Source organism: Pristiophorus japonicus, chromosome 6, assembly GCF_044704955.1.
Source record: "Pristiophorus japonicus isolate sPriJap1 chromosome 6, sPriJap1.hap1, whole genome shotgun sequence".
Classification (NCBI taxonomy): Eukaryota; Metazoa; Chordata; class Chondrichthyes; family Pristiophoridae; genus Pristiophorus; species Pristiophorus japonicus.
Window position 1 is genome coordinate 175,344,631 of NC_091982.1, and position 15,315 is coordinate 175,359,945.

Sequence of the window (15,315 nt, forward strand, 5' to 3'; positions counted from 1 at the left end):
GGGGGAAGTAGCTGTTCGTTCCCGGGGGGGGGGGGGGGGGGGGGAAGTAGCTGTTCGTTCCCGGGGGGGGGGGGGGGGGGGGAAGTAGCTGTTCGTTCCCGGGGGGGGGGGGGGGAAGTAGCTGTTCGTTCCCGGGGGGGGGGGGGGGGGGGAGCAGCCGTTCGTTCCCGGGGGGGGGGGGGGTGGTGGAGGAGGAAGCCGTTCGTTCCCGCGGGGAGGGAAACGGCTGCTCAACTTTCTGAGACTTCCTGCAGCCTTCTCACTGCTGCAAGAAGCCTCAGTGCTGATGTGCTGATGGCAATGTGCTTTTATTAAAAAATGTTCAAAATTAAACAGCTACAAAGAACTACAAAAATGGCCGAGTGCCAATGTTTCCTTCACACTGCGCGTGCGCGAACGCTCCAACGCGCACGCGCAGCGTTGCCGGCAGGAAAAAAACTAATTTAAATGGTAACCGCCCCTCCCACTTACAAAATCGGCGCGAGTGTAGGCTCCGCCCCCCCGGGTGCCGCGCCAAGCAGACATGGAGCTGCAGGGTGCTCCAGAATCGCGCGTTTTTTTTCCGGCGCCGTTTTAGGCGCGAAAAACAGGCGCCCAGCTCAGAGGGGCGCCCGTTTTTTTATCGTGTGGAAACTTGGGCCCTATAACTGGCGATGAGATACACATAGCGAACCCAAAAATGCAGAGAGCAGTGAGCATCCTGGAGAAATTCTCAGAGGGAGATGATTGGAAAACTTTTGTGGAGCAACTCGACCAATACTTCGTGGCCAACGAGCTAGATGGGAAACAGAGCGCTGCCAAACAAAGGGCGATCCTCCTCACCATCTGTGGGGCACCAACGTATGGCCTCATGAAGAATCTGCTCACTCCAGCGAAACCCACGGAGAAATCATACGACGATTTGTGCACACTGGTCCGAGAGCATTTGAACCCGAAGGAAAGTGTTCTGATGGCGAGGTACCGGTTCTACACCTACAAAAAGTCTGAAGGCCAGGGAGTGGCAAGTTATGTCGCCGAGCTAAGACGCCTTGCAGGACATTGCGAATTTGAAGGACATTTGGAGCACATGCTCAGAGACTTTTTCGTACTTGGCATTGGCCACGAAACCATACTTCGCAAACTTTTGACTGTTGAGACCCCAACCTTGAGTAAGGCCATAGCGATAACCCAGGCGTTCATTGCCACCAGTGACAATATGAAGCAAATCTCTCAGCACACAAGTGTTGCTACAAATACTGTGAACAAAGTGATGTTGTTTTTGAATCGTAACGCATAGGGCAGGTCACACATACCTGCAGCTACACGTCCGCAGATGTCTCAGAGTCCACCATCAAGGGTGATGAATGCAAGGCCATTAACACCTTATTGGCGCTGCGAGGGCGATCATTGTTTCCATTCACGCCGATTCAAAGAGTATGTTTGCAAGGGCTGTGGAACAATGAGACACCTCCAGCGAGTGTGCAGGCGAGCTGCAAAGCCTATTAAACCTGCAAACCACCATGTTGCAGAGGAGGACAGATTCACGGAGGATCACGATGAACCAGAGCCTCAGATCGAGGAGGCAGAGGTACATGTGGTGCACACATTCACCACGAATTTCCCCCCCCGATAATGCTGAATGTTGAACTAAATGGACTCCCGGTGTCAATGGAGCTGGACACGGGCACGAGCCAGTCCATCTTGGCCAAAAAGACTTTCGAAAGGTTGGGGTGCAACAAGGCCTCAAGGCCAGTCTTAACTTCAGTTCGCACAAAACTAAGAACCTGCACGAAAGAACTGATTCCTGTAATCGGCAGCGCTACCGTAAAGGTCTCCTACGATGGAGCGGTGCACAAGCTACCACTCTGGGTGGTAACGGGTGATGGTCCCACGCTGCTCGGCAGGAGCTGGCTGGGAAAGATACGCTGGAACTGGGACGACGTCCGAGCACTATCGCCCGCTGACGACACTTCGTGTGCTCAGGTCTTAAACAAATTTCCTTCGCTGTTCGAACCAGGCATTGGGAAATTCCAAGGAGCAGATCCACCTAATTCCGGGGGCGCGACCCATCCATCACAAGGCAAGAGCAGTACCATACATGATGAGAGAAAGGGTAGAGATCGAGCTAGACCGGCTGCAAAGAGAGGGCATCAATTCCCCGATCGAGTTCAACGAGTGGGCCAGTCCTATCATCCCAATCCTCAAGGAAGATGGCACCGTCAGAATCTGTGGCGATTACAAAGTAACCATCAATCGTTTCTCCCTGCAGGACCAATACCCACTACCAAAGGCCGACGACCTCTTTGCTATGCTGGTGGGAGGAAAGACATTCACGAAGCTGGATCTGACTTCAGCCTACATGATGCAGGAACTGGAGGAATCATTGAAGGCCCTCACCTGCATCAACACGCACAAAGGTCCTTTTGTTTATAACAGATGCCTGTGTGGAATCCGATCGGCGGCGGTGATATTCCAGAGAAACACGGAAAGCTTACTGAAGTCAGTCCCGCACACAGTGGTCTTCCAGGACGGCAACTTGGTCACAGGTCGGAACACAGTCGAGCATCTGCAGAACCTGGAGGAGATTCTTAGTCGACTCAACCGCATGGGGCTCAGGTTAAAACACGCGAAATGCGTTTTCCTGGCGCCTGAAGTGGAGTTCCTGGGAAGGAGGATTGCGGCGGATGGCATCAGGCCTACCAATGCGAAGACGGAGGCAATCGAGAATGCACCGAGGCCACAGAACGTGACGGAGCTGCGGTCGTTTCTGGGACTCCTGAACTACTTTGGTAACTTTTTACCGGGTCTCAGCACACTGTTAGAACCACTGCATGTCTTAGTACAAAAAGGGGATGAATGGGTTTGGGGCAAAAGCCAAGAAAATGCCTTTGTAAAAGCGAGAAAATTGTTATGTTCAAACAAATTGCTTGTGTTGTATGATCCATGTAAGCGTTTGGTACTAGCATGTGATGCGTCGTCATATGGCGTCGGATGTGTATTGCAACAAGCTAATGATTTCAGGAAACTGCAACCGGTTGCTTATGCATCCAGGATTCTGTCTAAGGCTGAGAGAGCCTGGAGCATAATTGAGAAAGAAGTGTTAGCATGTGTCTATGGGGTAAAGAAAATGCATCAATACCTATTTGAGCTAAAATTTGAATTGGAAACTGACCATAAGCCACTTATATCCCTGTTTTCCACGAGTAAAGGGATAAATACCAACGCATCGGCCTGCAGAGATGGGCGCTCACATTGTCCGCATACAAACATAGAAACATAGAAAATAGGTGCAGGAGTAGGCCATTCGGCCCTTCTAGCCTGCACCGCCATTCAATGAGTTCATGGCTGAACATTCAACTTCAGTACCCCATTCCTGCTTTCTCGCCATAACCCTTGATCCCCCTAGTAGTAAGGACCTCATCTAACTCCTTTTTGAATATATTTAGTGAATTGGCCTCAACAACTTTCTGTGGTAGAGAATTCCACAGGTTCACCACTCTCTGGGTGAAGAAGTTCCTCCGCATCTCGGTCCTAAATGGCTTATCCTTAGACTGTGACCTCTGGTTCTGGACTTCCCCAACATTGGGAACATTCTTCCTGCATCTAACCTGTCTAACCCCGTCAGAATTTTAAATGTTTCTATGAGGTCCCCTCTCATTCTTCTGAACTCCAGTGAATACAAGCCCAGTTGATCCAGTCTTTCTTGATAGGTCAGTCCCGCCATCCCGGGAATCAGTCTGGTGAACCTTCACTGCACTCCCTCAATAGCAAGAATGTCCTTCCTCAGGTTAGGAGACCAAAACTGTACACAATACTCCAGGTGTGGCCTCACCAATGCCCTGTACAACTGTAGCAACACCTCCCTGCCCCTGTACTCAAATCCCCTTGCTATGAAGGCCAACATGCCATTTGCTTTCTTAACCGCCTGCTGCACCTGCATGCCAACCTTCAATGACTGATGTACCACGACACCCAGGTCTCGTTGCACCTCCCCTTTTCCTAATCTGTCACCATTCAGATAATAGTCTGTCTCTCTGTTTTTACCACCAAAGTGGATAACCTCACATTTATCCACATTATACTTCATCTGCCATGCATTTGCCCACTCACCTAACCTATCCAAGTCGCTCTGCAGCCTCACAGCATCCTCCTCGCAGCTCACACTGCCTCCCAACTTAGTGTCATCCGCAAATTTGGAGATACTACATTTAATCCCCTCATCTAAATCATTAAAGTACAGTGTAAACAGCTGGGGCCCCAGCACAGAACCTTGCGGTGCCCCACTAGTCACTGCCTGCCATTCTGAAAAGTACCCATTTACTCCTACTCTTTGCTTCCTGTCTGACAACCAGTTCTCAATCCATGTCAGCATACTACCCCCAATCCCATGTGCTCTAACTTTGCACATCAATCTCTTGTGTGGGACCTTGTCGAACGCCTTCTGAAAGTCCAAATATACCACATCAACTGGTTCTCCCTTGTCCACTCTACTGGAAACATCCTCAAAAAATTCCGGAAGATTTGTCAAGCATGATTTCCCTTTCACAAATCCATGCTGACTTGGACCTATCATGTCACCGCTTTCCAAATGCACTGCTATGACATCCTTAATAATTGATTCCATCATTTTACCCACTACTGAGGTCAGGCTGACCGGTCTATAATTCCGTTTTCTCTCTCCCTCCTTTTTTAAAAAGTGGGGTTACATTGGCTACCCTCCACTCGATAGGAACTGATCCGGAGTCAATGGAATGTTGGAAAATGACTGTCAATGCATCCACTATTTCCAAGGCCACCTCCTTAAGTACTCTGGGATGCAGTCCATCAGGCCCTGGGGATTTATCGACCTTCAATCCCATCAATTTCCCCAACACAATTTCCCGGCTAATAAGGATTTCCCTCAGTTCCTCCTCCTTACTAGACCCCCCGACCCCTTTTATAACCGGAAGGTTGTTTGTGTCCTCCTTTGTGAATACCGAACCAAAGTACTTGTTCAATTGGTCCGCCATTTCTTTGTTCCCCGTTATGACTTCCCCTGATTCTGACTGCAGGGGACCTACGTTTGTCTTTACTAACCTTTTTCTCTTTACATATCGATAGAAAGTTTTGCAATCCGTCTTAATGTTCCCTGCAAGCTTCTTCTCGTACTCCATTTTCCCTGCCCTAATCAAACCCTTTGTCCTCCTTTGCTGAGTTCTAAATTTCTCCCAGTCCCCAGGTTCGCTGCTATTTCTGGCCAATTTGTATGCCACTTCCTTGGCTTTAATACTATCCCTGATTTCCCTTGATAGCCACGGTTGAGCCACCTTCCCTTTTTTATTTTTATGCAGACAGGAATGTACAATTGTTGTAGTTCATCCATGCGGTCTCTAAATGTCTGCCATTGCCCATCCACAGTCAACCCCTTAAGTATCATTTGCCAATCCATCCCAGCCAATTCACGCCTCATATCTTCAAAGTTAGCCTTCTTTAAGTTCTGGTCCATGGTCTCTGAATTTACTGTTTCATTCTCCATCCTAATGCAGAATTCCACCATATTATGGTCACTCTTCCCCAAGGGGCCTCGCACAATGAGATTGCTAATTAATCCTCTCTCATTACATAACACCCAGTCTAAGATGGCCTCCCCCCTAGTTGGTTCCTCGACATATTGGTCTAAAAAACCATCCCTTATGCACTCCAGGAAATCCTCCTCCACCGTATTGCTTCCAGTTTGGTTAGCCCAATCTATGTGCATATTAAAGTCACCCATTATAACTGCTGCAACTTTATTGCATGCACCCCTAATTTCCTGTTTGATGCCCTCCCGAACATCACTACTACTGTTTGGAGGTCTGTACACAACTCCCACTAACGGTTTTTGCCCTTTGGTGTTCTGTAGCTCTACCCATATAGATTCCACATCATCCAAGCTAATATCCTTCCTAACTATTGCCTTAATCTCCTCCTTAACCAGCAATGCTACCCCACCTCCTTTTCCTTTTATTCTATCCTTCCTGAATGTTGAATACCCCTGGATGTTGAGTTCCCAGCCCTGATCATCCTGGAGCCACGTCTCCGTAATCCCAATCACATCATATTTGTTAACATCTATTGGCACAGTTAATTCATCCACCTTATTGCGGATACTCCTTGCATTAAGACACAAAGCCTTTAGGCTTGTTTTTTTAACACCCTCTGTCCTTTTAGAATTTTGCTGTACAATGGTCCTTTTTGTTCTTTGCCTTGGGTTTCTCTGCCCTCCACTTTTCCTCATCTCTTATGTCTTTTGCTTTTGCCTCCTTTTTGTTTCCCTCTATCTCCCTGCATTGGTTCCCATCTCCCTGCCATATTAGTTTAACTCCTCCCCAACAGCACTAGCAAACACTCCCCCGAGGACATTGGTTCCGACTCTGCCCAGGTGCAGACCGTCCGGATTGTACTGGTCCCACCTCCCCCAGAACCGGTTCCAATGCCCCAGGAATTTGAATCCCTCCCTGCTGCACCATTGCTCAAGCCACGTATTCATCTGAGCTATCCTGCGATTCCTACTCTGACTAGCACGTGGCACTGGTAGCAATCCCGAGATTACTACTTTTAAGGTCCTACTTTTTAATTTAGCTCCTAGCTCCTTAAATTCATTTCGTAGGACCGCATCCCTTTTTTTACCTATGTCGTTGGTAGCAACGTACACCACGACAACTGGCTGTTCTCCCTTCCTTTTTAGAATGTCCTGCACCCGCTCCGAGACATCCTTGACCCTTGCACCAGGGAGGCAACATACCATCCTAGAGTCTCGGTTGCGGCCGCAGAAATGCCTATCTATTCCCCTTACAATTGAATCCCCTATCACTATCGCTCCCCCACTCTTTTTCCTGCCCTCCTGTGCAACAGAGCCAGCCACGGTGCCATGAACTTGGCTGCTGCTGCTGCCCTCTCCTGATGAGTCATCCCCCTCAACAGTACTCAAAGCAGTGTATCTGTTTTGCAGTGGGATGACCACAGGGGACCCCTGCACTACCTTCCTTGCACTACTCTTCCTGCTGGTCTTCCATTCCCTCGCTGGCTGTGGACCCTTCTCCTGCGGTAAGACCAACTCGCTCCACGTGCTACTCACGTCATTCTCAGCATCGTGGATGCTCCAGAGTGAATCCATCCTCAGCTCCAACTCCGCAACGCGGACCGTCAGGAGCCGGAGGTGGATACACTTCCCGCACATGTAGTCGTCAGGGACACTGGTGTTGTCCCCGAGTTCCCACATGGTACAGGAGGAGCATATCACGTGACCGAGCTGTCCTGCTGTGACTTAACCCTTAGATACACTTAAATTGGCGACAACAATGTTAAAAGTTACTGACTAATAAAGAAAAAGAAAAACTACTCACCAATCAGCAGCCAATCACTTACCACGTTGGCTGTGACGTCACCTTTTGATTTCTTTCTACTTCTTTTTTGCCTTCACTCCCAGCTGGAGCTGCACCGGCTCGCCTCTCTCGACTCCCGCCTCTCTCGACGCTCCCCGGACTGCTGAGCCTTTTATAGGCCGCTGCCTCTCTCGACTCCCGCCTCTCTCGACACTCCCCGGACTGCTGAGCCTTTTATAGGCCGCTGCCTCTCTCGACTCCCGCCTCTCTCGACGCTCCCCGGACTGCTAAGCCTTTTATAGGCCGCTGCCTCTCTCGACTCCCGCCTCTCTCGACGCTCCCCGGACTGCTGAGCCTTTTATAGGCCGCTGCCTCTCTCGACTCCCGCCTCTCTCGACTCTCCCCGGACTGCTGAGCCTTTTATAGGCCGCTGCCTCTCTCGACTCCCGCCTCTCTCGACGCTCCCCGGACTGCTGAGCCTTTTATAAGCCGCTGCCTCTCTCGACTCCCGCCTCTCTCGACGCTCCCCGGACTGCTGAGCCTTTTATAGGCCGCTGCCTCTCTCGACTCCCGCCTCTCTCGACGCTCCCCGGACTGCTGAGCCTTTTATAGGCCGCTGCCTCTCTCGACGCTCCCCGGACTGCTGAGCCTTTTATAGGCCGCTGCCTCTCTCGACTCCCGTCTCAGGCTAGGCACAGAAAACTGCACCGATGCTCTCAGTAGGCTGCCATTGCCCACCACGAGGGCGGAAATGGCGCAGCCCGCAGATCTAGCCATGGTTATGGAAGCATTTGAGAGTGAGCAATCAATCACCTGTCACTGCCCGGCAGATAAAAATCTGGACAAGCCAGGGCCCCTTATTATCTCTAGTCAAAAGCTGTGTGCTTCACGGGAGCTGGTCCAGTGTCCCAGTGGAAATGCAGGAAGAGATAAAGCCGTTCCAGTGACGCAAAGATGAAATGCCTATACAGGCAGACTGCCTTCTGTGGGGCAATTGAGTAATGGTTCCCAAGAAGGGCAGAGACACCTTCATCAGTGACCTCCACAGTACCCACCCAGGCATCGTAATGATGAAAGTGATAGCCAGATCCCACGTGTGGTGGCCCGGTATCGATGCGGATTTAGAGTCCTGCGTTCTCAGATGTAATACATGCTCGCAATTAAGCAATGCACCAGGGAGGCGCTGATAAGTTTATGGTCTTGGCCCTCCAAACCGTGGTCCAGGGTACACGTCGACTGTGCAGGCCCGTTCTTGGGTAAAATGTTCCTTGTGGTTGTAGATGCGTACTTCAAGTGGATTGAATGTGAGATAATGTCGGCTAGCACGTCGGCTGCCACTACTGAAAGCCTGCGGGCCATGTTTGTCACACACAGCCTACCCGATGTCCTGGTGAGCGACAACAGGCCATGTTTTACCAGTGCTGAATTCAAAGAATTCATGACCCGTAACGGGATCAAACATGTCACATCTGCCCCGTTTAAACCAGCGTCCAATTGTCAGGCAGAGAGAGCAGTGCAAACCATCAAGCAAGGCCTGAAGAGGGTAACTGAAGGCTCATTGCAGACTCGCCTATCCTGAGTCCTGCTTAGCTACCGCAAGAGACCCCACTCACTCACTGGGATCCCATCTGCTGAACTGCTCATGAAAAGAACACTTAAGACAAGGCTCTCGTTAGTTCACCCTGATTTACATGAACAGGTAGAGAGCAGGAGGCTTCAGCAAAGTGCATACCATGATAGCGCAAATGTGTCTTGCGAGATTGAAATCAATGATCCTGTATTTGTATTAAATTATGGACAAGGTCCCAAGTGGCTTTCTGGCACTGTCGTGGCCAAAGAGGGGAGCAGGGTGTTTCGGGTCAAACTTTCAAATGGACTCATTCACCAGAAACACTTGGACCAAATCAAACTCAGATTCACGTACTATCCTGACCCTACCTTTTTTGATCCCCCAACATACACACCAGTGGCAACCGACACCACGGTTGACCACGAAGCAGAACCCATCATCCACAGCAGCCCAGCAGGACCCAATACACCAGGCAGCCCAGCAAGGCCAGTTGCACAGCAGCCCAGCGAGAGCCCAACAAATGATTCAACAACACCAGCTTTCACACCGAGACAATCAACCAGGGCAAGAAGGGCCCCAGATCGACTCACATTGTAAATAGTTACACTATTGACTTTGGCGGGGTAGTGTTGTTATATATGTAAACTTGTATTTACTCTGTACAGTCACCAGAGGGCTCATCCCCTGGAGTCCCAAGGGATCCCATAATCCCTTGGGAGCACAGGTGTTTAAGGAGGCTTCACAGGTTGGAGTGGCACTCTGGAGACCTGCAATAAAAGACTAAGGTCACACTTTACTTTGAGCTCACAGTGTTCAGTCTGACTTTTCTCCATACATTACAATAATTTACGCTTCGATAAGATCATTCTTCTGAATTCCAATGAGTAGAGGCCCTACCTAATCAACCTTTCCTCATTAGTCAACCCCCTCATCTCCGGAATCAACCTAGTGAACCTTCTCTGAACTGCCTCCAAAGCAAGTATATCCTTTCATAAATATGGAAACCAAAACTGTACGCAGTATGCCAGGTGTGGCCTCACCAATACCCTGTATAACTGTAGCAAGACTTCTCTGCTTTTATACTCCATCCCCTTTGCAATAAAGGCCAATATTCCATTGGCCTTCCTGATCACTTGCTGTACCTGCATACTATCCTTTTGTGTTTCATGCACAAGTACCCCCAGGTCCCATTGTACTGCAGCACTTTGCAATGTTCCTCCATTTAAATAATAACATGCTCTTTGATTTTTTTTCTGCCAAATTTTTGCCCACTCACTTAGCCTGTCTATGTCCTTTTGCAGATTTTTTGAGGGCTCCTCACCGATTGCTTTTCCTCCCATCTTTGTATCGTCAGCAAAGTTGGCTATGTTACACTCGGTCCTTTCTTCCAAGTCGTTAATATAGATTGTAAATAGTTGGGGTCCCAGCACTGATCCCTGCGGCACCCCACTAGTTACTGATTGCCAACCAGAGAATGAGCCATTTATCCCGAATCTCTGTTTTCTGTTAGTTAGCCAATCCTCTATCCATGCTAATATATTACCCCCAAAGCTGTGAACTTTTATCTTGTGCAGTAATCTTTTATGTGGCACCTTGTCAAATGCCTTCTGGAAGTCCAAATACACCACATCCACTGGTTCCCCCTTATCCACCCTGCTCATTACACCCTCAAAGAACTCCAACAAATTTGTCAAACATGATTTTCCTTTAATAAAACCATGCTCTTTCCCCTTTCCCATAAAGGACTCCAGAAGCGTTGGTTAAAGTTCTCCTCCATCGTTCACTCTCCCATCGCATTGTCCTCTGCCACTCATGGACTCAGTATTGGGACCATGTACAGTACACACCTCAAGTCGCTGGAGAAATAGCACCAACGATGTCTCCGCAAGATCCTACAAATCCCCTGGGAGGACAGACGCACCAACTTAGCATCCTCGACCAGGCCAACACCCCCAGCATTGAAGCACTGACCACACTTGATCAGCTCCACTGGGCAGGCCACATTTTTCGAATGCCAGAAGCGATACTCCCAAAGCAAAAGCTCTACTCGGAACTCCTTCACGGCAAACGAGCCAAAGGTGAGCAGAGGAAACGTTACAAGGATACCCTCAAAGCCTCCCTGAAAAAATGCAACATCTCCACCGACACCTAGGAGTCCCTGGCTAAAGACCGCCCTAAGTGAAGGAAAAGCATCCGGGAGGGCACTCAGCACCTCGAGTTTCATCGGCGAGAGCGTGCAGAAATCAAGCGCAGGCAGCGGAAAGAGCTTGCGGCAAACCAGTCCCACCCACCCTTTCCCTCAAGGGCTATCTGTCCCACCTATGACAGGGACTGTGGTTCTCGTATTGGACTGTTCAGCCACCTAAGGACTCATTTTTAGAGTGGAAGCAAGTCTTCCTCGATTCAAAGGGACTGCCTATGATGATGATAAGAACATAACCTAAGAAATAGGAGCAGGTGAAGGCCATATGGCCCCTCAAGCCTGCTCCGCCATTTAATACAATCATGGCTGATCCGATCATGGACTCAGGTCCACTTCCCCGCCCGCTCTCCATAACCCTTTATTCCCTTACCATTTAAGAAACTGTCTATTTCTGTCTTAAATTTATTCAATGTCCCAACTTCCACAGCTCTCTGAGGCAGCGAATTCCACAGATCCACAACCCTCTGAGAGAAGAAATTTCTTCATTTTATTGGGATGATCGGGAACAATTGACGACAGCAGAACTCGGAGGAAAAAGACCGCGCAAACTCAGAGGAACCACATGCGCATGAGAGAGGTGACGAATGGCAGCGAGTGCGCAGGCGCGTGTGGCTGGGCCGCGGCGAGTGCGCAGGCGCGTGTGGCTGGGCCGCGGCGAGTGCGCAGGCGCGTGTGGCTGGGCCGAGGCGAGCGGTGCTGCGATCAGAAGTTGTGGCGGCACTGAAATGTCTGCTGGGCCTAGGGTGCCGCGTCACTGTGCCACGTTCGCTCTCGCGTGTTTTTGAGCAAACTTCTTGTGGCAGTATGTGGAGGGCTCTGGTCACCGGGAGATAAATTACCGCTGAATATGAACAAGGACCTCATGCGCCAGTCGGTGGGTTATCACGGGCCCACGTTGTTGTCCCTGTTGAAAAGTGAACAATATGAGAACCCAGACATTCAGAGCGTTTCCGCCGACTTCTTGAAAGCGGCGCTGCATCACAGGTATACCGTCTCCGTTTAACACTGAGTTTCAGCACCAACCCGCCTACTTTAACCAGCAGTTCTGGAGTCCTTTTTCGTCGATCATAATTCAGTCGCTGCATAAAATGCCACTCATTAAATCATCGAAAGTAAACCTTTACTTGCAGGCCTGCGGCTTGTTGGCGTGCGTGTTTATTTTGTCTATGCGTGTCTGTAAGGAGTCATGGTCGCGCAGCCTTAAATGTAATTCCGTGGTGGCCTTTGCACTCATTCATAGCTGTACGCTGATGCAAACCTGACCAGTGTCCGTTTCGGGGAATTAATCAATATTTTTACATTTTAAAATGTAGCCTATTTTAATTAAGACCAAACTGTTTAAATAGGTTTGCGAGTCTAGGTCAATACTTCCTGATCATAAATTTCACTCCAAATTGCCCCAACAGTTTTACAGTTAGGGTAGTCTGCATCTAGGAAAACATTAGCTTTTCTAATACTGAAGCACAACTAAAAGAAATATTCGCCCAGGCAGGGGTGTGTGTTGAAACAATTGTAGTCTGGAAGGTTGATGTGCGACAATAAAATGAAGAGAATATTTTATCCTTGATGAACATTTGGGACCTCTTGCTTTGTAAGCTGCAGAGACATACCTAATAATGCAGAGATTGCAAAAAATATGTTTTGGCAAAATAAATTGTGTTGAAGTTTTCCGGCAGACAAAGCTTATTTATATAGGGCATTGTAATAACTTAGGAGTTAAATGTATGTCCTTTTGATTCCTCGTCTATGCTGACTTTGGCATTGGGCCATCGGCAATAGGGACAATACAGTTTGGCCTCTGTCTCCCCAGATTAATTGGCCTGGGAGTTCATTGATGACTTTGCCATAACTGACTTTTAAAAAGTCACATCATTGTTTTCTTTGTGTATATATAATGTAGTGATGATCCATGTTACGGTAGTTGGTTTTCCTTGGTCCAGAGGCTCTGAAAGTGGTTTATTCAGATAATTATTCTCAGACTTCTAGTTAAACCAGGTTGTTTCCTTCAAGAGGTATTGTGCCCTTTCCTGAAGTTTTATACATGATGAATTGAGTGATACTCACAATTATAAAAGCTACATTTGGCTTCCTTCAGGGGGATTTATAGTGAACTCTATTTCTAGGAAATTTCTCTTTGTAGATAGCAACAGAGAGATTGAGTGTTCTGCTCTTTTAATCAATGTATTTGATTATCTCACCTATTTGAATACAGTTGGAGAATTAGTGAAAATAGGCAGGAGATTCATGTAAAATAATTGAGAAATTAATAAAATTCCAAAGTTAACTTTGTAATGCACCAGTATCTCTCTAAATGATACCTATCCATTCGTAGCCAGAGAACTTCCTGCAAAGGCCTCTCTTTTCATTGTGCACCCTTGCCTCTGGAGCCCCCAAGAATCTATCCTTGGCCCCCTTCTATTTCTCATTTATATGCTGCCCCTTGGCAATATTCAAAGACATGACGTCAGGTTCCACATGTATGCTGACTACACCTACCACCTCCCTCGACCCCCTCCACTGGACATCCTGCCCTGCAAAACTGACAATTCCTCTAATTATACACTAGGAAAACGCAAGACAATGTCTTTAGCTCTTTCCACAAACTCTGTTCTCTAGCCACCAATTACATCCTCGCTGTCGACTGTCTCAGGCGGAACCAGACCGTTCGCAACTTTGGTGTTCTATTGACTCCAAGCTGAGCTGCTGACCCCATATCCTCTCCCATCACAAAGACCGCCTACTCCTACTTCCATAATATCACCCGTCTCTGCCCCTGCTTCAGCCCATCTGCGGTTGAAACCCTCTTCCGTATCTTTGTTACCTCCAGACTCAACTATTCCAATGCTCTCCTGGACTCCCTCCTATCTTCAACCTTCCATTAACTTGAGCTGATCCAAAACTCTGCTGCCCATATCCTAATTCTCATCAAGTTGTGTTCATCCATTACTGTTGTGCTTGCTGACCTACATTACCTGCCAGTCCGGCAACGCCACAGTTTTAAAATTCTCATCCTCATGTTCAAATCCCTCTCTGGCCTTGTCCCTCACTATCTCTGTAAACCCCCTAGAACTCTGCGTTCGTCCAACTCCGGCCTCTTGTGCATACCCCACTTCCTTCACCCCACCATTGGCTGTACCTTCAACTGTTGAGGCCTGAAGCTCTGGAATTCCTTCCCTAAACATTTCCACCTCACGCCATTTTAAGATGCTCTTTTAAAAACTACCTCTTTATCCAAGCATTCAGTCAGCTGTCTTAATATCTCCTTTGGTGTCAATGTATGTGCCATTACACTCCTGTGAAGCTCTTTTGGAACTTTTTAAACTACGTTAAAGGCGCTATGTAAATACAACACGTTAGTTGTGATCTGCAAACAAAGGTATACTATGTCCGACGGGATGAAAATAATTTCCTTTCTTTTTCTTGCATTGGTGTCTTTTGATATTCATTATTCCTAATTGTATTCTCCCTGCCCCAAATCTAACTGCAAGTGTGCTTTCCTTAGTCGATAAGGTGGGGACAGTTAACACCACTTTATTGGAATAGATGAAACGTGAATGAATTTCAATGTGCTCCAAGATGGCAACATGTGACATTTTACTGAATGCGGCAGGTCAGAGTAATTAACTTCCAATGATGATGTCCTGCTTTCACGCCATTTCTCACTTTCAACATGTATTTATTATAAATAGTGTTAGATTTCACTTTAGGTTTCACTTCCCTGTTTAGTTTAGTTAAGTCAGTGACCTATTTTTCAAAATTCAATAATGCAATTGTTGATTTTGATTTGCTGAGTTAATCTGTTTCCTATACCGCTTTCATCTTTAGATTTGGACATCGTTTCCCACCAGCATCAGCTCTGATCTGGCTCCAGTTGACAGTAGTAGTAAACAACAAATTGCATTCCTATAGCATCTTTAATATGGATAAATATCCCAAGCCACCATAAAGGTCTAATCAAAAAATGGATACAGAGCCAAAAAGATATATTAGTCGGGGCGACCGAAAGCTTGGTCAGAGGTGGATCTTAAAGGAGGAGAACAAAGTGGAGGAGTTTAGGAAAGAAATTTTAGGGCGTGAGGTCCAGTCAGCTATCGGTGGTGGATGATGTAGAATAAGTCAGAGAAATCAGAAGAACAGAGTTTGGGCTGGTTCTTGGACTGGAGGAAGAAGACTTGAAGGGACTTAAATACAAAATTCAAATTTTAAATTGGAGCCAATGT

At 47.9% G+C, this 15,315-nt stretch overlaps 1 protein-coding gene across 6 annotated transcripts in view; it reads left to right on the forward strand.

The window, feature by feature from the left end:
- The first annotated feature begins 11,755 nt into the window (after nt 1–11,755).
- The window catches only part of ttc14 (tetratricopeptide repeat domain 14), a 72,742-nt gene continuing 69,182 nt past the window's right edge, over nt 11,756–15,315 (forward strand). For all 6 annotated transcript variants that reach the window (XM_070883418.1, XM_070883419.1, XM_070883422.1 and 3 more), the window contains exon 1: nt 11,756–12,079. In XM_070883418.1, the coding sequence (XP_070739519.1) occupies nt 11,943–12,079 (137 nt within the window). In that variant the 5' untranslated portion in view covers nt 11,756–11,942. The remainder of the gene's footprint in view (nt 12,080–15,315) is intronic.